This window comes from Cydia fagiglandana, chromosome 9 (assembly GCF_963556715.1).
Source record: "Cydia fagiglandana chromosome 9, ilCydFagi1.1, whole genome shotgun sequence".
Classification (NCBI taxonomy): domain Eukaryota; kingdom Metazoa; phylum Arthropoda; class Insecta; order Lepidoptera; family Tortricidae; genus Cydia; species Cydia fagiglandana.
Window position 1 is genome coordinate 15,677,205 of NC_085940.1, and position 25,093 is coordinate 15,702,297.

A 25,093-nucleotide genomic window follows, 5' to 3' on the forward strand; every position below is an offset into this window, starting at 1 on the left:
TAATCAATAGCTTTGACAATTCAAAGAAACAAATTAATTCATCTTATTTGTTACAACGAAAAACATGATTGTTAAAACCGGTTTTTAATCGAACTCTATTAATGAACGTTTAAATACCCCGCCGTGTAACGACCGCGAATTAAACTCATTTCGCTCTTGTTTAACTGATTTTAATTGAATCCGATTATCGCGTAAGTAGATTACCGTGTATTGTTTTTACAAGCGATAATAGTTTTTAAATACATCATTTGGAATTCACAATTAACAATTTGAAACGAATCGTGTTAAGCATATGAACTATTTATTGTGTATATTCGGTAATTCCGAATGTCAAAAACTGTCCCATAGTTCCGAAAAAGGACTCCTATTATGATGGAATTTTGTGTGGGTTTCATCCCTTTCATCTGATTTTCGGAATTATCCGACACGAAATTACCCCAATACCTACACCCTACACCCTACCAGCGTCTTGGATTATTTTATTCTCTTAAGTCTACTTAGGTAGGTACTCATATCTGTGATACAACTGTCTTGAAATTGTTTGTAAATCGACGATAATGCAATTTGTTGCTATCGGATTTTGTTAGCAGTTACAAAAAGGAGCTAGTAAAACTGTCCATATCAGAGCTAGTGTTTCATCTGTTATATGTTTTTCTAATTGTTAATTTGCATAACTGGGGGTTAGGCCAATTTTCAGAACTAACTCGCTGTTACCAAAGTATGGAAAATTATTCATGAACCAAATCTTCCCCGCCGTCCTACGAAAACGCCATGATTGCCCAATAACTCAGTTCAAACCGAATTATTGGCCAAACCCATAGACTAGGAATCCTCTAGAAGGAGTTTAGAGCAATTATTTCATGAAACCGATGCAGCCAAAAATACTGGGGTGCGGGGGACTAGGTGAGCGAGGTCCCGTGCCGTGATTGGTCCGTTCAAAGACACGGACGTCACACAAAGACACTTTCGACTCGAAAATGGAGTAAAACTACCGTATATTGTGGTAGAGCGGGTAGAGCTACTATGCTCAGTCTGGAGGATGTCTTGTCTGTGGCCAAACCCCATTAAAACCCGATCGAAATTCAATATCCCGTCGTCCACGTCGCACTGTTTGTCTCCTCGAACTTATCACAACTTTCCTAATCAGGCCCTTCTTTGCGCCGCAAAATAAGAGTTTTCCAGTTCCCGTAAATAATTCCCATCCGAATTCTATCTTTGACTTTGCATTTTCGTGGTCCTCTCAAAAGTACTTTAAACTTTAAATCTTCACATTAAAGGCTAAAGTCGTTTGTCAGTTCGGCCGGTATCTATAAAGTACTTAATGTTTTCAATTCTGTATAATCGGTTTAGAATTTCCAGAGTTTCGCTAGGGTAATTGGATTGGTGAGTGGGGGAATTTTTGAAACGCAAACGCGTGGTGCGATTCAACGAGGCTTAATACACTTGTGGGAAAAATAAAGGTGCAAATTGGACAGATTTTAAGCCATGGGGTCATCGGTAATCGCATCTCCTCGTTCTCAGTCCAGAGGCCCTACCGCGAACCACGTTCGACGTGTTGCCTCTCTATGGCACTTGTAAATTCATACGTAAGTGTGACAGGGAGGCAACACGTCGAACGTGGTTCGCGGTAGGCCCTCAGTTCTCGGTTTAAGACCAGAGGCGTCAGAACGGCTCAGATTTCATTGGTAGACACGTGCGTACATACGCTGGTTATAATGGAATTATATGTCAGCATTCACAACACATACACATGTGATGTAATGAATTGTAATGCGAAGAGACCTTGCATTGAACAGTAAACATGATTATTTACATTAGAAATAGTAATGTGAACGGGATATTTACCATGTAGTTTCACATGCCATCTTCACGGAGTTACTGGTTTTCAATAGTATAGTATTAGGAAAACATACGAGTATATTTATGTATCGCTTACAGTATACATATTGTGATACAACATTTTGTCTATTAATTAGAAAAATTAAACAATACAGAACACGGAAGGGGAGACACGCGTTCATCTCTCCCCAGCTTCCCCACCTGTCGCATAGATTGCCTCTCACAGACTACTCATAAAGATTAGTACTTCACTTTTATAATAAACTACCGTATACCATAACTCTGAAACGACTTACGTAAATGTATGCCTATTTTACAGTCAAAAATATGCATACTTTCTATGCTTTATTGTCAAGGAATAAGGTGCAAAATAGTCAACATAGATTTGACGTTGATGTTACATACGCCCTTCTTGATTAAGAAGGTACTAGGGCGACACGTCTCGACAACATTTTTTATAAACTCCGATCTTTAATATTACAGGGGCGCAGATGTTGAAAACCTTTTACCCATTTGGAGCATACATGGAGGGTCGATTGAAGGAAGTACGATTGTGAACGCGTTTTAATCTATTATTACGGTACGGTTGCTTAAAAGGTTTAGATTTACTATACAGCAAATTTTACACGAGGGTCGGCGTTAGAAATATACCTCAAATATCTACCTATTTCATTATTCTCGTCTACGGCGAATCTAACGAAACCTTACACGTTAACATCCGTCTAGCCGTTAATGCTACAGGATATGCCAAAATATAGATATTGCCCCTAAACTGAATTCTAGGTACAGTTCAAGATGCAGACAGAGAGTACAAAAAAGCTCTTACCTTGGCGGAACAATAGCAAGTTTGCAATAAGTCTTAGTCAACATAAAACATGTGGCATTCCATATCTCAACGGAGAAGACCACTTTACGACTCTAAGCGGCGCCTAAGAGAGAAATTACTAAAACTTATTAAGGCAAAACACGTGAAAGTTTAATACCGATTGGATTAAATGAAACTCCCAAGCGAACTGTAAAAAAAAATCGTTTAATTTCTATCGAAGGATATCCGCCGAAGTGATTGACAGCAAATTACTTGCTTTCAATCCCCGCTCGATAAAACGAGTTGAAACTTTCCTAATGAAAAATATCACTAGCATGACCTTAGAAAGGTGCTGTCCCTTGCGAAAATATTGTTATCGATTGCACTCAGGAAACGGAAATATCGAGAAAAGTTCAACCATTGAGAGCCGTGCGTTCACCTCGCTAAGTTGGTATTAAAAGTCTGCCTTCATAATGAAACCACACGTCAACGTAAGCTAACGTACGTTCTTTAAACTCTTTGATGTGTAAATTATGAGTCGATTTATATCTCAACTTTTGTTGTCTCATTATTATAACAGACGCGCCAGACGCCAAATCTCAGGGGTTGTGAAACTTTTGAAATATTACTATAGATCCCGCTTCAAAGGCGGTTCAATTGTCTAGAATGGCGGCAGGTTTGAAATATTCAGGAGTAACCCAACTTAATTAGGACGGTACTTTTGTGAAGGCGAAATTTATGAAGGGAGGTCGAGGCTAAAGTCATGGCCGTTATAACCCTGCCGAGTTACGAATGCGGGTGATGTATGGGGGCCCGCTGACTGGGGGTTCTCTTTTTGACCGGGTTGTCGGACGGCGCCATGCCGTCTGGGGTTGGCCGCACCCGGATATCGATTTTCGGGATACCCTCGCATGAATTAGATTTTAGAATAACGTGCGTATTGTTTTTTGACATGCAACTTTGTTTTGGTTTACGAATGAATCAAATTAGGATTTTTTAAATTGAATTAAATCAGACTGTTGAAAACAAAATGAAATATATTTTTGTTGCACGTGTTGTTGTTTTTAATTTAGTTTGCGCTTTTCGCCGTACACCAAGCATTTTACGGTTAAATGCACTTTTGCACTCACGTAGCAAAGGTTGTTGCCCTCGTTTTTATATTATATTTTAATTGAACACAGCGTATGTCGGTATTGTGACCTGAATTTTGTATCAATTTTGCGAAAACATCGCTTTTATTGATATGTTAATTAAGCATTTATATGGAAATCGGCTGACACAGTTCCGTTTCAGGTACTTTCGTCACATCGATATTGATTCATATTCAAATTATGTTCTGTACGAAAACGCCTTATTTTAAAACGAAAACCTAAGCAGGTGACTATACTTACATATATTTATTTTTGGGAAGCTTGTTATTGTCATGACCTAAAAAAAAATTGTATCTATTCAGGTGAGAATGGTGAGATATGTACAAATAGCGAACACTCTTGTTTACTTCGAAGCTGCATTTTGAATGATGTCGCTAGGTATAGGCACACTGCAGAAAGTAGCAAGAAATTTTCGATCCCCATGCCAAAATATGAGTAGTTTCAGAAAACTTCCCATATGATAATTTCGAAACTTTCTGACGGCACATGATGAGAGTTTTAACTGTGGTAGGTATATGTACATAAAATAAATTGAATGCCCTTCACTAGTGTCTATTTCAGCCTTTATATTATACAACCACGATGACCTACTTAAAATAAGAGGTAAATAGTTTTACATTATCAAATAGGCACGGAAATTAAGAGAATCTATCCTCTGGGAGGCGAACGCCTCTTCTGTTGTGTTACTTTCGTAGATATAGAATAGACATTGCCAACAAATTAGAAACAGAATTTAATTAAAATTGGGTCGGCAATTAATAAGCGAGAATGTAAGAAACATCCTCTAATGAATTCGATAAAATGAATCTTGACGGGGCCATAATTTTAGATTTGACATGAATAATTAAATAAAGTTTTCAATTTGTAGTTTTAATTGCGACGTAAGCTTTATTTTGCGTAAGTAAATGATAATTTTAGATTGACGATGTATATAAAGTAGGTAAAAATGTTGTTTATGAATAATGTGTTATATAAAACAAAATTAAATTTAAGTGTTTTTAAGCGGGTGTGTTATTATCGGCAATTGGTGCTGATTGTCGAAATACTCTCAAGATTTATTATAATTATTTACAAATGCATAATTATATGTACATCATAGTTTCCTTTGTACCTATTGTATTACATAAAAACATTAGTAACTAACCTAAACTTCTCAGTGGAAGGAAAATAATGCAAAGGGATTCAAACCCTGTGAACCCAGGAGACATAACCATGGCAACGACCGGTAAAAAAGTAGATTCACCCAATTAGGATCGAATTACATAAGCATTGATTTCGATATCGGGCCAATACCTAGCTAAAGAATCCCATCTATAGTGAATTATACGCGGAGACCCGTCGCACTCCATTTCCTCTGGATCCACACGTCTGTGGCTCCATTTTAACAACTTACTAGCTTTTCTTGGGTACTTTACTCGAGTTTTATGTAACTGCGACTTCTTTGTGTAAGTACTAAACGGTCGTTTCTAAGGAAATATGGCCCAAAAAACTGGTAAAATAAAGTAGAGAAATGTACGTATCTTTATGGATTCTACACTTTAGCTTCTTTTCTCTCAAGGGGAGCGTGAGGTAAACACGGACACTGGGTAATTTCCGACACTAGAGTATGTAACTGTAGTGAGTGGACAGCAACTGTCCACAACAACTGTTGTTGTGGTGGCAGATCATATAAGTGCGAAGGTAAGATTAATCAAGAGTTATCTAGCAGTTTGAATTTAGAAATGACCTTAACAAATATCCTGACAAAGATACCAAGAAACTTGCGTCGCAAAAATTAAACGCAGAGTAAATGAGGGAAAAATAAATCATGTCCCGGTCCCGCCACACTCGTTAAATATTTTGTCACAGAAGAGTCCGCAAAAATTACCGGAATGAACGTTGAATTTTCCATTTATGAACTTTACTTTTTTAATCGACTTCGGATAAGAGATGGTTGTTCCAGCTGTGTATGTATGTAATTGTATTTACATAGGTATCGATGTATTGTAACAGAAAATGATTATTTTCAATAGGTATGTTTAAAAAAAACTTATTTAAAAAAAGTCAGCACTCTTGCCACAAAATAATGTTTGAATTGAAAGGGTCAATCATGAGAACGCCGTATTATATAATAAAATTACCCTAGATATAACTTTACCTAATGTTCTTTACAAGAAACTCAAGTTTACGCAAAGTGTGATTGTAGGCGCAATTTTTTTAACAGAGTTAAATAAATCACCCTGGAAGTTTAAAAAAAACCTCAAATTAAGTACGAACTAACTCAAACAAATGCTTTCAAAAACGTTTAAAGTTATCACCAACCCAAACTAAAAACTTATTTGTTTATTCCGTGGCCCACCATATTCTGTACTTAATAGCTTTCTAACGATGCGGTGTCTCGATGAAGAGAGCAATTGAAAAATCCTAAAACGATTCATCATTGTCAAACAATTTGATGAATGGTTCAATGAAAATTTAAAACCGGTAGGTAAATGTCTTTTAACGAATAACGAAAATAAAATAGATATCATTGTCAATGGTGGCGCCTCGTCCGTACTTGCACGAAGTATGTATATATGTAATTATTTATTTTTTGGTTTCCTTTAACTCTTGAAACATTCCTTCGAAAATAAAAACAAACAATTGAACAGAAACCTACAGTTTCGAGATTTTTAATGTTTGATATCTGCTAAGTTAATATTAAAATTTGGCCAGTAAATTCAGCAGGGGAGAGGAATCTTAACCCTTGAACCGCCATTTATTACATGTAGAAAAATCATATTCCAATATCATTGATCCGGATCCGGGTTAGCAAATATAAACCCTACCGTTAAAATATTGAGAGAGTATACGCTATAACATTAACACTTATAATTCTTATGAATGTCTAGTCGCCATCAGATACATCGGAGCGGCCAAGGTGCGCAAAAATATCTGAACACGCACTCTAACGCCTCGACGTATAGAGACGTATTCAGATATTATTGAGCATCTTGGCCGCTCCGATATATCTGATGGCGGCTATACTTTGGACATGACGATCCACGACGTTCAGGTTCTCGGGGTTCAAAGGGTTAAGGATATTTTTAAACATCCTCGTAAAGATGCGCATGAGAAACACAAACATGCTAATCCCATCTCAAACATGGCCCATTGTTCAAAGGCCTACGGTTTTTTTACTCGCGTTTGCTTGGCAGTTCCCAGACTAAAAATAGACGGTAAGAGACTGGTTATGAATACATTACATGGTTGCTGGTCAAAGGCCTCGTATGTTATTTCCTGCGAGTACTTGGGATTTAGGATGTACCTTACCGACTCTTGGGCGAATATGCGGGCGTTTAAACAGCTCTAAGCAGCCAAGATTATTTTCGCAACGGGAGGAAAAGTAGCCAACAACTTTATCAAACTAAACAACGCATGATTTTCTTACTCAGCATCATCTTTGATTTCTCTTTCTTTGATTCAGTCTTCTTCCCTGAAAGTAATTTTAGGTATCTGTTCAAGGCCAAGACTCATGAATATCATGATTCATAAAATGTACCATCGTCCACCCTATTAACTGTCCATCGGTGGACCTTATGCCTTTTGTAATAAGGTCCACTGATGGACAGTTAACAGTGTTACTGTTTGTATTAGTAAACAACTTTTCTCTGTGAAAACATCGTGTCAGCGTTGTAGACATTTGCGGACACAACTGCCACACATTCCGTAATTATCTTTCAGTCCCTACTATATAATTCAAGCCCAAGGTAAGGGCTACCAACGAACACCTGTCGACTATTAAGTATTAAAAAAAAATGCATTTAATAAACTTTTCACATTCGTTGTATTGTGAGACAAAAACATTTACGAGTAACTACGTTGATAACCTTATGTTATTTTGCCATTGCTGAAAACAAATAAGGAGGAGAAAAAGAAAGATTATGTCCACTTGTAGGTAAGGGAGGTTTTTAGGTCAACCGAGGCGTCAGTTATGAAATATGTAATTAGTGTATATAAATAATCTTCCGCTGTCTCACTGTTTGATGAGATTGCAAAAAAGAACACTTATGTAGCTTAACACTTTCGGTGCCGGGCGCCCCGTTTCCAGCACAAAATGAACACACATACGTGTTCAGCGTGTTCTTGGCAGTGAATGTGTTAAGCATGGACAAAGAATAAACTTTCTTCTTTATACCTCCTACGTTTTTGTCTTTCTACCTCCTTCTGCTACTACCAGTGAACGCATATATTTAGTATGGAAACCGCCTTTAGGAACATTACCGTTCAAATTCTCGGGCCAAATTAGCACACATACAAAATTACGCCTACATTTAAATAAGACGACGCGTTTACAGAGCCTGTAATCAAAGCTGGTAAACAAAATAATAGTCATCTTTATTACACTAATGGTACATAGCTAAGTGTAGATGAAATGCATATAATGTCAATAACTACCAATCAGCGACATTAATCCGCTAATAACCTTCTTGCTGTACGTACTGGCCGCTGAGAGTTTGCGGTTCATATTTGATTAGAATATGACTTGGACAGGGATAGGTTTATGCCATACATTGAAGAACCAGTCAAATAATTCACGTATAATAATTTAATGCAGATTAAAAGATAACTAGTTAAAATGTTGTTATGAAATGACAGACTAACTCAACATAAGTAACTATATCATTGTTGTATAAATGTATTCCGCTATAATAAATATTTTGTATACTTTATTATCAATTTGTATGGCAGTGCGAAGTCACGTTCAGGTATAGTCTGTCCGTTTTTCTAAGATCAAGTACGCCATTGTAAAAGTATGGTAAACTTGATCTTAGAATTCGGACTGGCTATACAGCCTGCAAAATTTACATGGGTCCACGAATCGGGTCAAAAATATTTGAATAGGCGGAGTCACAATAAATCCCCACTTTCAGTTCCAATGGAAATATTTTATATGTATATAGCCGGTCAAGCAAGTTTGTCAGTAGAAAAAGGTGCAAAATTAAAATTTTGTATGGGACCACACCCGTTCGCGTGCTTACATTTTCTAAATTTGCCGCTCTTTTCTACTGACGGAAATGGCTTGAGAGAGGACCATATATGTGACGGTAGAGGGTGGATTCAATGATCAACATTTTCAGATAATGTGTGTATTTGTTAAATTAACTCAGTGGAAGTGTATCTACATATAGGAGACCGGGTATGATTATCTCACGAGTTATATCTCATGAATAGAACATATTCTAGATATCTTTCCAGGCATCCACTTAATTTCATGTCTCTCTAATTGGATAGCTTTTTCCATAGTTCTCTGCGAATAGCATCTTGTGGGAATTTGAATGGAAAGTAATGTAAAATGATAATAAATCTAATTTGATTATTAATTTGAAATAATTAGGTAGTTTTTTTACAGCTCCATCTCATGAAATAAAAAAGGAAAATACAAATCTGTAAGAAAGAATTCATTACTACATTTATAATTATATAGAAAATACCTCAACCAAGCACAAGTTAATAAAATAGTCTACTTCATTTGGCATAACACCATCCCTATTATCCTCGCAATTTAAAAAGTCTTATGTTGTTATGAAAGGCGTATGCAGTTGTTACGTTTTAGCTTAGCACGGTAGTATTGAAAACAAATCGTCATGTTTATTCCAAATTTTACTGAAGTTATCTGTTTACTACAAGTGAAAAGTGATTCCACTATCCTTGGTATGAACTAAAATAACTTCTGCACCACTTCACGACACATGAAGACATTTTTAATTACAAAAAAACGTTGTTTTTATAAATAAATTTAGCCATCCGTCACTGACTGTCATCTCGGACGAACTGAATTTGCGAATCGAATAGTTTGTAAGCACCGCCTACAATCGAATAGTTTACGTTGGGTCATAACTGAGCGGACAGAATACTTCCATGTATATCAGTTCGCTGGCTACTACTGAAATAATAATCACATATTGCTTTTGTTATCTTTTTGAAGCGACAGAAGTCAAGTCACGGAAAATGTAGCTTTTGTTTTAAAAACTTCAAGTTATTTTGAAACTTGGCATAGGTAAGACAATGGAACAGAATTAATAAGTTTAGTTTTAGTTAAAAGAGCTCGAGATAGTAATAAAGATAAAGCAGTGCAAAATTCTACTTTCCAAAACTATCTCGTGGGGCTACGTTATTTAGAACTAAGTATATGAGGAACAAGAGGATTATATTTATAAAGTTTATTTAAAAATAGTTTTTTCACCACACCAGCTCGGAAAGGCTTACTTTGCACTTCAAAAACTGATAGCAAAGTTGCATTTTATTCACATGTGAGACAAAGTAATCAAATGCAAATTTTGGGTTGGTTTCTTATCTTTGCTGGTAGAAATGGCTTTTAAATGATGATTTTGGATGATAAATATTTAATAACATTCATTTGGATTTCATTTGGTTTGATTTTGTTTGAAATTTTACATTTAATATTTGCTTCAGGTTGGTGTGGTGAAAATTGTTTGTGTTTCACTCGGGGGCAAATTTTGTTTAACCCTCGTGCTTTGAAACCCTCGCAACGCTCAAGATTCCATTTTTCGAACCACTCGCTAGGCTCGTGGTTCAATTTTGGAATCTTTCGCTTGCTCGGGTATCAATATTAGCACGAGCAGTTAAACAACAACTTTGCCCCCTTGTAAAACAAATAACTATTATCTTAGCAGCAGTAGAAATATTAGGTAGGTAGATTTTTTAACAATATTTCTTTAGCTTATGGGATCCAGACAAAATCAAAATTGTTCGTAATCGTTAAGTATATTGCATTACAATTAAAGAACTAATAGAAATAAAGTTAAGGAATGGTAATACAAGAAACGAGTTGACATCTTAATTGAAATGTTCTTTTTTGCAATGTGTTGAGAACCTCACAAAAGTCCTAAAATAACAGAACTCAGTCAATTCCTCTAGCTAAAGATTTCAACTGTAATGAAACGAGACGACAAACGGCATGCCTTCTCGACGTTTGTTTTACGTCTCTTTAATTAAAGGAACCTTTCTTTCGTCCATTCCCATTGGTCGAACGCACGAGTCGAGTCCGGGCGCCACTGGTGCATAATCTCGAGATTCTAGAAATCTATGTACGAGATACTAATCAAACTACAGCACATAAAACAAAACTTTGAGGCAAGAATATTAACCCCTTCATATGTCACGTGGTGCTTAAAAATCGCGGGTAAAATCGCGTTCAAAGTAGTATGAAATACTTTCAAGGTAGAGTGAGACCAAAAAGAGTCTGCAACTATTTTGATAGCATACGCAGTGAAAGTGTTATTTATACGTCATAATTTAATAGAAGTTTGACGTTTAAAATAACACTTGCACTGATAGTACAACCAGAATCGTTGTAGACTTGTCTTGGTCTAACTCTTATTACATGGGTACAAGGAAGTCACCCTAATAATAGAGAAATATAAGTGACATGTATGAGTAAAATTAGCTTCAATTTTAACGTGTAACTTTGTGTATCCAAAGATCACAGGAATGCTAGTTTACCTAAGCATTGCCTGTAAGCAGTTGGAATCACACTCTTGCTAATGTGAAATGGCCTACGTCACTTACAGCTTCTAATACATTTGTCCATTCGGACAGAAAGGTTGTAAAGAATTCAGTCGCCGTTAGGCTCACTAAATTAAATTCTAAATTTTGAGCTTGGAAAGTGCAGTGTGGTACTTCTTTAAAGAAATAAGGACCTGCAAAAAATTATGTATTTATTTTTTCTTCTTATCGGTCACAAACTGTTTACTTTGTGAATCAACTATGATTTCACAATACTATTTGGCTTTCCCATCACGGAACAATGGTGTTCCGGACCTTTGGGAGGCGTGCGCGGAGCCGAAGCCAACACGTAGAGGCCCTTTTGACACTTTAATGAAATGTAAGGGGTACACCGAGCGGATGCTGCCCTTACCCGTGTCATGGGACGCACGCAGAGGCAGCACCCGCCAGGGTGTAAGGGCTATTGAGAGTTGATGAAATCTAAAATGAACTAGGTTATTGGGTGAAAGCGATGGACTAGTACTGAGCTATGGGGTAAAAAACCGGACGCCTGCCTAATAAAACGGTATGCAATTTTATTTCCGGCAGACGGTGACTCGCCCTCACAAGATGGGCCCCCACAAAAAGCGACATCTAGGATGGCTCAAGGGCAACACCGGTGTGAGCGGCTCAGGGGTGTCGAGAGGTGTGCGCCGCTTTCTACCCAGTGGCTGTTAACAGCCACTGCTATTTGGCTTATTATTAGTATTATTACATACACAATTACACATGTATAAAAAAAAATGGACATAGTAACGAATGGTAGATGAAACACTTAAATGGGTCACAAACTTTATTTACTTTGTGAATCCAGTATGATTTCACAATACTATTTGGCTTATTATTAGTATTATTACATACACTTGTACAACACAAAACGGGCATAAAAACAAATTGTAGAAGAAACAATTGTTCAAAAATGTACAATACACATGTTGCAATTACAAAAGTTTTTACAATTACAAGAAGTCGCGTAATCGCGCTATCGACAGTCAGACAGACTTTTCAAAATCCGAAAAATTGCTTCGCATTAGGCAACCGATAGTCAGAGTATCCGTTTTTTCTTAGCGCAATCAGGAGCCAAAATATGTTTCTGAAATCCAACGAACTTCCTGTGAAGGTCAGGGTTTATTTTTCAAATCCAAAGGGACTTTCTGAAGTTTACTGACACACAACGTTTTTAAACTCCCAAAAACTTATTTTTACGCCTCGACCTTCAGCAAATTCTTGACGTTGCAGTAGCCTCCCAGTAGACATAGAAACACGCCGAAAGCGAAAATCGTGATGAACTTGTAGAGCCGCCACTTGTGCCAGCCCAGGCCTGGCTCGTGCCACTTGACTGCGATCTCGATGGTCGATGGGAACATGAAGGCTGAGAAGCCGACGCCGAAGGAACCGATCTGGAAAGCGATACTCATTTTATTAATTCCCAAAGTCAGTCCAGGGGCATTCTAGAAAAGTGTCGGTTACGTGATGCTTTTTTCTAACACTTCCGATTTCCGATAAAGCTAAGCAGCCGATATTTGGCTGGGCAACATTTGATAACTTAGCTTTAGATTCAACATATCTGCCATACCCGTCACTCTTCCGACGGGTAGCGCTTTTTGTGGAATGCCTCTCCAGAATTATACATAGCAACTGACAGCAGTTTAAAATCACAATTTTTTGATACAGACACATTTATGTAAGACATGGCTTGGAGGGAGTATTTACCAATTAAGTAATTCCAAACCTTTCTTAAAAAAAATTACTGTCTTCTATGAACGAGAAAATCTTCGCTCAACTTTATTACCACCTGCCTGAAATATGATCTGTAATAAAAGCCATTATCGGGCTTACCGGCACCCAAAACCTCGTTCCACTTACCTCACTTACCTGTCAGCTCGATGTACGACGGAATCAGGAAGCTCATCAACGAGATGTAGAACTAGCCCAGCTGGAAAAGAAGGATAACTATACTGAAACTCACCCAACTTGTCAGTAGAAAATGGCGGGAAATCCAAATTTTCTATGGGATTTCAACTCTTCGCGCCTACTTTTTTTTTTAAATTTGCAGCCTTTTTCTACTAATTAGGTCGTTGTACCAGTATAAATTGTAAATGTACTCCAGTCTCGAAATGGTCTTAAACATACCGCAAAACTTATCGCTTCGTGCTGCGCTATCTTAGTGATTTATACAAATACTTTATCCTTCTTTTCCAGTATGATATAAGTATTGACAAAAAGTTATTGATTGTTACAATATTGATTTCAGTCGGTCTTTGAATAAACGAAATTGAATTGATATTATAAATTTAACTTCGCTTATGGTAAAATATTACAATAAAATTGGTAAAGTCTAGCTAACCGAGGAAAAAAACAAATCAATTCATTCCAATTCATTCAAATTCCAATAACTAATATCTGGAAGTCTGCAAAGAGGACGCGGCTTGCCAGACAATACATATATCGATAAATATGTCAATTGACCAAACTATAGCCAGGTGTTAAACTAATTCCAATAAAGCAATCTTTCACATAAAATAAATAAAAAAGAAACTCACATACTTAAATAAATATATACATACAAACATGAACGCTGAAAACAATACACTCTTTTTTTGGACAGTCGTGTAAAAATACAATAATCAAGCTAGTAAGTATATATATATGTATAAGTGACCACAAGAAATACTGAAATATGTACTAACAAAACCCATAAAGGCGTTGATATTCGGGAATGCGATGGCGAGCAAGATAAGCGCGGTCACAAATAAAGCTCTGTACAACCGCTCGATACACCAATACTTGTCCGGGTTGTGTTTCACCTTGATGTAGTACCACACCAGGTTGAAGGGGGCCCAAAAATTGAGCGCAAACGTCACATAGAGAACCAGAGCTAAACTGGATTTCAATATGATCGGGTAGCTGAAAAATAGGGAAGCCTAGTTGAGAAATCCGAAAGTTATAGTACCTTACAGATCTGTATGCTGTAGGTAACAACATATGTCATACACTTTTTCACTATGAGTTTAGATTATGCGACCTGTGGACATAATAAATAATATGAACGGAATATATAGCCTTATTATTATGGTTTATTCTTATAGGCATTAGGCATGTTAGAATCGTCTGCTCCTTAAAAGTGGTCTAATAAAAAATCTTAGAAAAATGTATCCAAATCTTAAAGTGATAACTCCTGTGATGTCGACAGAATAGACGCCGGTATTCCCTAAAGTTTTTGACCTTGTTCCTTAGTGATCGGACGGGCTAAGAAAGAGGAGTACCTACAGAGATATTGTAACTCTTAAAACCACTGCAAGAACAAAGGTTATTTTAATTACTTACATTTCCCATGGGAAATTCATGGTGATCGGAGTACGGGCCTCCTCGCCATAACCCCAATAGCCGAAAAATCCAATTAACCCTACGATGCTAATCACCGCTGTCATCCCTAGAAGAAAAATAGTAAAATATACATTTACACGAGCTACCTAAGATGAGATGAGACAATAATAGCCACATTGCTGCAATGTTCAAATGCTTGAATAAGAAGATTGGTATGTTTATTGTGGGATCCTATCTCATCGCATAATAATTGATTGTCATAATGTAATGTTACGCATAAATCTCTTTTCGCATATTTTTTCTCCAGCTGAAACAGAAAGTATTTTCGAAAATATTTTGCATAGGTTGTGTAGAATAGGGTAGGTTAGGTTAGGTTTGTGTTATAATTTTTCAGAAATGTCAATATTTCCAGCACAATAATTATGCGAAATGAGGTTTATGCGTAAAATTACATTAGGACAATCAATTATTATGCGACCCAATATGGACCCGTTTATTGTACGATAGTCTGGATGAATGATGATAGAGAGTAAAGCAGTTCATAAGAACTCTTTAGAACACCAACACAACCTCATTTTGTTTGGATTAGTTACTATTGTGTTGATGTAGTTGATGATGAAATACAACTACAAAAGTACAATCTGCAACAAGTCCTCAGACAAAGCTATTTATTACAACAATCTCAAATGAGTAAGGTAGATTCTTACCCGTGCATATCACCAAAGGAAATTTCTTCGGTTCCTTCATATAATTCTCGATTGGAAGCGACATGCCCATGCCTTCCATGCTAAATACACAGACGCCGAGAAACTCAAAGAAGCCCTCTGCGTCCTTGATAAGTGGAAACTCTGTAGGGGACTTGGTGGCAGCTTTCGATCCATAGTATACCGTGGAGAACGCCAAAAGTACTGTTGGGATGATCAATGTGTTGATATTTAGCACGAACTACTTAGAATTATCAAATCCAAATAAAATTATATCCAAGTCAATACCAATGTCAATATTAAAATTTTTGTTCATCCGAGCGTGTTTCCATCAGTTTGTGCTTTACTTTTTGTGCTTTAGCAGGAGGAGATGCACTGAAGTACAGATGCGCAAGTTGCGGAAAGTCTCCAAAAAGTTGGGAGAGTTGTATGAAATATCAGGAAAAAAGGGAAACTTTCATAATTGAATGAAAAATTTAGATTCCTATACAAAAATATATAATATTTTTCCATGTGGGAATTTCGCAATTTTGTAAACTTTCTGAAAGCACACCAGTACATTGAGAGTACATTTAGGAGACTGCGAAGACAATTGTACTAGTCAGTAAAGGACTTACTCAATAATATGTTAGCCACGATAGAAAATGGCGCCAAATACTTCAAACTCAAGATCATGGCGATAAGAATACAGGGTATGAGCATACAGGCAGTGTAAATTCGTATGCTTGCTTCTCCTACGAGGTCAGCTTCTTCTAGAATTTGCTTAATAGTACGAGCTACGATGACCGAGTACACACTACAAGAGCCGAAGATGTTTATGCAGAGGGTTGTGTCAACCATGTACCTAGAACAGAGAAGCAAATCAAGGCTACTGTGTAGGCATTAACTTAATCGCTGCGTATGGAGATTTTGATCAATCTGCAACAAGTAGATGTTACATCTTTTATTTCTTTATCTATGACTGTCTTATCAATAGAAGATTTATCGATTTTTCATATCCTCAAACACTCGAATTTGCCACGAACAGCGAAATGCTATACATGGAAGTATTCTGTGCGCTCAATTATGACCCAACGCAAACTACCCCGCGATAGGCGGTACTTACAAACTGCTCGATTGGCAATCTCAGTACGACCGAGATGACAGTCAGTGACAAATGGCTAAATTGATTTTTAAAAACAACGTTTTTTTGTAATTAAAAATATATTCATGTGTCGTGAAGCGGTGCAGAAGTTATTTTAGTTCATACCAAGGACAGTGGAATCACTTTTCACTTGTAGTAAACAGATAACTTCAGTAGAATTTGGAAAAAACATGACGATTTGTTTTCAATACTACCGTGCTAAGCTAAAACGTAACAACTGCATACGACTTTCATAACAACATACGACTTTTTAAATTGCGAGGATAATAGGGATGGTGCTATGCTAAATGAAGTAGACTATTTTATTAACTTGTGTTTGGTTTAGGTATTTTCTATATAATTATAAATGTAGTAATAAATTCCTTCTTACAGATTTGTATTTTCCTTTTTTATTTCATGAGATGGAGCTATAAAAAAACTACCTAGTTATTTCAAATTAATAATCAAATTTGGTATTGTTATTTTACATTACTTTCCATTCAGATTCCCACAAGATGCTATTCGCAGAGAACTATGGAAAAAAGCTGTCCAATTAGAGAGACATGAAATTGAGTGGATGCCTGGCAAGATATCTAGAATATGTTCTATTCATGAGATACCTATAACCCGTGAGATAATCATACCCGGTCTCCTATATGTAGATACATTTTTCCTATCATGCTTTCACTGAATTAATTTAACAAATACACACATTATCTGAAAATGTTGATCATTTGAATCCACCCTCTACTGTCACATTTATGTAGGTTCTCTCTCAAGCCATCAGTAGAACAGAGCGGCAAACATACGAGTATTAACTCACATTACAGACGGGTCTAACGCGAATTATATTCAATTACCTTGATTTACCGACGTAAATCAGTTTCGTTTCGTATAATGTGAGTTAATATGTGTTCAAAACGCGAAAGTTTAAAATATTATAAGAGCGGTAAATTTAGATAACTTGCTTGACCGGCTATATACATATAAAATATTCTGAACTGAAAGTGGGGATTTATTGTGACTCCGCCTGTTCAAATATTTTTGACCCGATTCGTGTACCCATGTAAATTTTGCAGACTGTATAGCCAGTCCTATTTCTAAGATCAAGTTCGCCATACATTTACTATTATATGGCGTACTTGATCTTAGAAAAACGGATAGACTATACCTGAACGTGACTTCGCACTGCCATGCAGATTGATAATAAAATATACAAAATACTTATTATAGCGGAATACATTTATACAATAATGATATATTTACTTATGTTTAGTTAGTCTGTCATGTCATAACAACATTTTAACTAGTTATCTTTTCATCTGCATTAAATTATTATACGTGAATTATTTGACTGGTTCTTCACTGTATGGCATAAACCTATCCCTGTCCAAGTCATATTCTAATCAAATATGAACCGCGAACTCTCAGCGGCCAGTTCGTACAGCAAGAAGGTTATTAGCGGATTAATGTCGCTGATTGGTAGTTATTGACATTATATGCATTTCATCTACACTTAGCTATGTACCATTAGTGTAATAAAGATGACTATTATTTCGTTTACCAGCTTTGATTACAGGCTCTGTAAACGCGTCGTCTTATTTGAATGTAGGCGTAAATTGTGTATGTGCGCTAATTTGGCCCGAGAATTTGAACGGTAATGTTCCTAAAGGCGGTATCCTTAGTTATATATGATCGCAGGCCACGAACATAAACGTTTTTGTCTGACAATGATACATCGCTTCCATATATATTTACTTACCTGAAGATGTGGCCATATTTAGTTAGCTTTGGAAATGGGCCCGTCTTCAGCGACGCCTCGGCGAGTTCAGGAAACGTGAGACTTGGCATTTGTAGCCGTCCGTACATGAGCTGTGCTGATGACACCAGGATCTGGCGAAAATTATGTCCCAAATTTTATATTAAAGGAAAAAATGGAAAAATTTTACGCTTCCGGCAGAACTTGTTGCTCTTAACCAATTGAGCTACGGAAACCTACCAGGACATAGCAAATCTTTCCATTCCTTTCTTTATGTAAACACGCCTTTGGAATATCGCTCGCAGACGTATCTGCTTGTTAAAAAATTGAAAATTATGTCGTCTTGAAGTGAAATATTGTTAGGGGCCCCGAATTTCGTAAATCTAGTTTCCATAGCACTAGACGGCCCGACGCTCAAAAAACGCTAGTGTGGGGTCTCTCTTAGACGTTATAGCTTCAAGACTCCACAAATCTACTACTAAATAATACAGAAATTTGTCAAATAACCCAAGCTTTAGAAGGTTCTCTTATGTTCTCCGGCTAAAGCATCTTATACGGCCTTCGTGATTACGGGTTGAGGTTAAAAACTTATATTATGTTTTAGTTTCAATAACCGGTTGTGATAAAAAAAATCTCCTGTGCATTTTATCTAATAACTCGTTTTCTGTTGCTTTCAGGTACAACACGGCTCCTGCTCTCTGCAATACATCCTTGATTTGCGTAATCGTAACGAACGCGTAAGGCATGCATTTAAGTTAAACATTACTTACATACTTGCTATGCATAAGCAACATTCCGGCGAAGATGTTGATCAACAGCCCCGTGAATAGCCCGCACCTCTTGTAGGCCGTATGGATCCCGACCACGCCGCCGCCCAGGCATGTCTTGATCAGGTTGCCCACCGCTTCGATGAAACTGAAACATTGGTCACCTTCTCCAATAACGAATTTTAAATGTAGAACATGCTGAAGATTTCTCACAAAACAGGCGCGATATATGAAGTCGAGTTGCGGAAACAAAGCCCGTGAAAACCTGAAGATTAGGAGAAGAACCTGACTTGGTTACTTGGTTGAACAACCTCAAAGTCATACTCTGATTGTTCTACATTATTATGCATGGCTTACGATTAAACAATAAATGGAGAATATAGCTATCCTATAATGACGGCTTGTATTAATATGGAATGTGCATAGAGTACTAACGGAAAAATCTAAAGTATCCGCATTCAATTCTGTCGAAATATCGCGAACAATAAAATATCCGAAATCAATTCTAAAACTGATCATCCCCGCATTGACAGCTAAAAATTCAACTATTATTTCAGTATGTTTCTTAACCAAAAACTTGATTATTAAAAAGGTGATATTTACTTGGTGGTTTTTATAGGTCCCGCTTGAAGCCTAGCAGCCGCATAGTCGTAGTTTCTAGCTTCTTCTCCTGTTGCTTTGGTCACAAAGTCGGGACGTGCAGAGCGAGTGGCAGCGCTTGCAGAAGGCCTGCTTGCCTCCACAGAATCGTTGGTGGGCTTCTTTGGATCCGCCTGAAGCAAATAAACTAAGTAGTTTATTTTTAAGAAAATATTCGTAACTTTCGTCGTAGTCGTAAGGTTCGAAAAAGATGAGCAATCACAAATAGTGAAGGACTAAGTAGTGCTAGAGAACAAAATGTCTAATCGAAATGGTCAGTTCAAAGACGTAAAACCACGTACGGAGTACTACTATTTCGTCGGGTGACAAGCAAAAGTCACTAACTAACATCATTGAAATTATTGGTCAATATAGTGCAGTAAATGAAGCAAGTTGTTGTATGGAGACCCATGCATTAATTTCTCAGTCGATGAAATTTTGTTAGGTTATTCTATAGTATGAACCGAAACTAACATATAAATATCCAAAAAAAAAACACTCCTAAGTTAGGTATTTATACGTAAAAATACAAATCTGTTTATATATTGAACTGAGTAATTCCTCCGTCCAAAATTATTTTCATCGGAAAATTGCTATGCCATTTTTTCCTTCTTATATGATCTTAGAATATAATTTGGCGTAGTGGGTAAATAAATCCAAAAAAATGCATAGGTATAAGTTTATGTATTTTAGAACTATTAAATACTGAGAGTGGATAATTTCTCAGGCTGATTTATTTTTAAATATATACTAAGTAGTCACGTATATACTTAAATCCAAAATATCTAAAAGAACCATCATCCCTTGTACACCCCGCTCCCTATACACTGCTCCCGATAAGTTTAGTTTTTAATACGCTCGTTATTTTTTTGGATGTTTTTATAGTTGAATGGAAAGAAAACTGTGAACTTAATTCAATAAATAAAATGAATAGAGAAATTTTCCACAGCGAGTAAAAAGGCAATTTCTGGAAAAAGTATAGTTACATGGCAACTTTTTTATATTTTCAATTTGGTATAAATCGGCAATAAAATGGTATTCCAGTGAAAAAATTTTACTGAGCAATTTGCCGGTCCAAGCCACGCCAAAAATTATATTTTGTTAATATTGGTATTTCTGCGGGGATATTTTTTTTTGATATTTCATATATTGTTGCAATACGTTACATATGTCCGGAGAAGAAAGTTTAAACGGAGCATTTTTCCGTAAAAAGATAGTATTTACCTAAATCCTATTATTATTATTCTTTTGAAATTTATACAATACTTTTTATTTATTGATACTTTATCATACTGTAAAAGTTTTTTCTGGCTGAGGAATTACTGCGGGGTCCATGACCTTTATTTACCTACTACACTAAATAAACCGTGTTACAAGTGTTATAAAGTGCATTGTTACTTTAATGTTTTGATAGTACGTAGTAGAGATGCACCGGATAACCGGTTAGTATCCGGTATCCGGCCTATCCGGCCATTATTTTACTATCCGGCCGGATACCGGATAGTAACATTGCTTGATTTCGGAGTAAACAAATTGGATTTAAGAAACAGACACGGTCATATTCGTACATGTTTATTATTTTAAAACAATTCAATCATTCCACTGATTAGCACGCGCATTCATTTCCAACCTAGAAATGAGTCCGCGCGAACGTTTACTAGGAAACAGGTCAAACCTGCAGAATGCGCACCTGAGAAACCGAAATGTAGGTATAGTTCCGCTGGCCGAATATTCGGCGGCCGGATACCGGATATTCGGCCGATGTTTAGGCCGAATATCCGGTATCCGGTACCGGCCCAACAACTATCCGTTGCATCTCTAGTACTTAGTGACCTTTGCTTGTCACCCGACGATTTCTTGTCGGGGTAAAACATCGTCTAAATACTACTATTTTGAATTGACCGATGAACTGGAGAGCAGAGTGATAGCGGTATGGAGACTATTTTGATAAACAAAGCACAAAAGAATAGCTAGCTCTAAGTGTTTAGCAATACTGAACGTTATCGGTCATCAATTGTTCATATGATTTATATCATTAAAATATCTGTAAACAATTTCACAAATGCAAATTATGCGTAAACAATTTCAGTTGTGATTACACTCACCATTTACAATAGTTTTCATGCAATAAATGACCTCATACACTAAAGGTCAATATATAAATCACATAGTGTTTATTTTATTATATTTAATACTCGTGTTTTTAATAATTTTTTAAAATATTGTACACTATGATGTGTAGATAAATAAAGATGTTTTGATTGATTGTCACTGTTGAATTTGACAAAGACAGTTGTCATAGTTCATAAGTTCACTGTAACGACTTCTAGTATTTTTACCAAAAAGGTTGTTTCCATTATCAAACCCGGGCCCATTTATAGTGCGTCAAGCAAATCTTGTCAGTAGCAATGTAAAGCAAACTAAAGTAGGGCAACACTCAAAGAGTAGTATTGCGCTAAGAAAAGCAGCAATGTACAATGTACATCGAACCTATGATATTTTATATGTAGATAAGCCATACACTAACATATCAAGCGAAAAAAATGATGCCAACCAATGCTGCCAACGACACGGCAGCATTGGTTACAATTTGTTTACAACTTCATATGCAAATGCGTAAAAGAGACGGCACAATTGAAAGAATACCTAAGTAAAAAAGAGACGGCTAGTGTTTGTCACTTGCGCGTGAATTTGGTAAATCAGTGATACCACCATAACACGACGGCAAACAGTGAATATGGCGCGAAGTATAAAACTTATTAAGAAAAAAAATATCAAAGACTAAGATGTTTGACAGAAGGTGCAAATCATTTTAATGCAGTTTTATGTAGTAATGTACTCGCTACCGAAGTAAAAAGTTTTCATATTTAGTTATGTAAATAAAAGATATTATATTATACTCTTTATTCATCATTTTTCTTATACTATAGAAACATTTTGACAAAAAGCAAACTCAATAACAACAAAATCCTTTATTTTACTAACAATTTTATGTTATTAATAATTGTTACTGTGTGAGAAAATGAAATGCCTGACAATAAATACTAATTTTGTAGTAATCTTTGTATAAACAGCAATATACCTATTTACTTAATTGACGCGACCCGGACAATAATATGGCCAATAATAATCTTTAATTTGCCAATTGTTGTACTTAAATACAAGAAAAAATGCGTTCAAGTAAAAAACTTCAATATTAAAGTTGAAATTTAAGTATATTTCTTTTATTTGTACGACAAGCACCAAACAATGAATGCAACATACCATGACGCGTCTGCTATGATAATCTATGTACGCAGTTGGTGCGTCCTTGTCATTCTCGCTGTTGAGAACATAAACTTATCTCGTTCTGTCAGCCGGCGAAAATGGCGGCTGGGTTTATTTAATTCAAGATTAAACCGAAGAAAAACGGGTTATTTCAGCTTTTACTTACCAATGATATGTGACGCCGTCAATTTTTTTGAGCTTCCGCGGATAATTTGAGCATTTCAACATAACGCAGGTCGGCATTTTGTTGCTTAATACACGTTATTTGTGGAAAAGTATTAACCGGTGTACACCTTCGCGCTTGCGTCAGGCAGACTGAGACAAACTCGTACACATGACACGAGGTGAGTGCTTCAATTTTGGAACGTGTATAACACATCTACATATAAAATATCATAGCATCGAACCTAAACTTTTTTTTCCGCTGAGCGCGCCCGTCAATTCAAATTGTCACTCGCGGATTCTCTATTGAAAATGTTTGAAATTGTTATTAATAGGTATGGACGGACAATTTAAAAGCGGTGTGTGATGTTAATAAAAATGATTATCTAATTTGAAGATCTCAAAATAAAATTAGAAGTGGACTATGCCGTTAATCAAGAATGTATGAATAAAATCATTGCTTGAGCAGGTAGATGTCCTACTACTGGATTTTAATATTTTATTCGATTTCTCAGTTGCCACCGTAGGCATCTTAGCTTTGATTAAGCACAATCTTATTTAATATATTGGTATTTAATGGTGACACAGCAGAAATATCTCTTGAAATAGAATCGATTCAGAATGTAAACAAAGATGATGGCTGTCATTCGCGATCCACATTCCACAGATAAAGCACAGATGACACGCGATTTTCGAATTATTCGAACACAGTGTTGCTAACCCGCGATTTTTCAAATTTGCCGTCGTTTGCTACTGACAAGATTTGCTTGACCCAGTATATATCTTTGATTTATAGGAGTTATATAACTAGAGTAGCACCAAACAAAGTCTGCAGCGAATTTGACAGCCCACGCAGTGTAAGTGTTATGTATAAGTACGTCATAATTTCATAGAAGTTTGACGTTTAAAATGACACTTGCACTGCGTGGGCTATCAAAATCGCTGCAGACTTTTTACGGTCTTACTTTATAATAGTTTCTATTTGAAATACAGAGTTCTTATTGCTTACACTGTATTCTTTATCAGTCAAGTCAACCAAAAGAAACGTGTAGTTCAGGATAGTAGACATAGATGAAATATGAACCACAAATAAAATTATTAGAAACAATAAAACATTGTATTATTTATACACTAAGATTAAAGATTTTATTGGTAAAAATACAAGTACATTTTACAAGTCAGAATAAAATACAAATTACCTATACAAGTAATAAAACAATTATAGTTCAATATAAAATAACAATAACAAACAATCATAATTTTCGTTTCAGTGTTGGGTCAATGATCTTTGGTTAAGTTTATACACATAAACTCATCAATTGAGTAGCATGTGTGTTCAATAAGCAATAATTTAAGATTATTTTTGAAAATCGAGTCACTATTCGAGTCCTTTAATGTAGACTGGAGTGAATTGTACAGCTTTGGTCCGATTACACTAAGCGACCGTCGCGACTTAGCGAGTCGGCAACTCGGAGCAACCAGTATGGAGACCTGCGGGGAGTGCGGGGCGGCCGGTCACAAGTACGTATAAATGCATTAGTTTTAAACGTATGTATATTTGCTGTAACGTACATACAAGCTGACAGTACAAATATACAAGGAAAAGTTAATATTTTATGCTTTTTAAATAGCATTTTTGCTGGGTGGTCAGGGGGTTTACCGTCGATTATGCGGACAGGACGTTTTTGCATTCGAAACACCCTATCACGTTCAGCGGCTGTGGCCCAGAGCTCGACACCATGTGTAAGGATCGAATGGAAATATCCGTAATACGCTGTTTTGAGATTGTCAGCAGTTAGACTAGGTGCTAACCTGGACAGAGCATAGCAGGCTGAGGCCAGTCTGTCGCAGGTCGACTGGATATGGGGACCCCAAGTCAGCCCAGCATCTATTTCACAACCAAGATATCTAACAGTATTAACCTGAAGGATTTGGGTGTTGTTAAGTACAATATTTAATTATGTTTTAATTGTGTTTCTTAACTGGAAGTGGTCAATATTCGTTATATCCAATTTTAATAACA

The 25,093-nt window shown here is 36.4% G+C and overlaps 2 protein-coding genes across 3 annotated transcripts in view; one reads left to right on the forward strand and one right to left on the reverse strand.

Moving 5' to 3' along the window:
• The window catches only part of LOC134667486 (caskin-2), a 431,327-nt gene that overhangs the window by 29,141 nt on the left and 377,093 nt on the right, over positions 1-25,093 (forward strand). The gene's annotated exons all lie outside the window — the stretch shown is intronic.
• LOC134667657 (proton-coupled amino acid transporter-like protein pathetic) lies at positions 12,525-24,139 on the reverse strand. The gene is made up of 9 exons (XM_063525079.1): positions 24,080-24,139; positions 19,606-19,775; positions 19,006-19,150; positions 18,239-18,369; positions 15,971-16,197; positions 15,357-15,557; positions 14,650-14,755; positions 14,013-14,229; positions 12,525-12,722 (listed from the first exon to the last, which is right to left on the reverse strand). Exons 1-9 carry the CDS (start codon positions 24,137-24,139, stop codon positions 12,525-12,527), a joined length of 1,455 nt encoding a protein of 484 aa, XP_063381149.1.

Excerpts from the sequence above, each read along its gene's own strand:
- LOC134667657 (XM_063525079.1), bottom strand. The coding sequence starts at position 24,139 with ATGTCTACTATCCTGAACTACACGTTTCTTTTGGTTGACTTGACTGAT. Across the intron at positions 18,370-19,005 it reads TGCTTATGCATAGCAAGTAT|ATCCTGGTGTCATCAGCACA; the intron begins GTAAGTAATGTT and ends AATTTTCGCCAG. Across the intron at positions 14,230-14,649 it reads ATGAATTTCCCATGGGAAAT|CTACCCGATCATATTGAAAT; the intron begins GTAAGTAATTAA and ends CCTATTTTTCAG.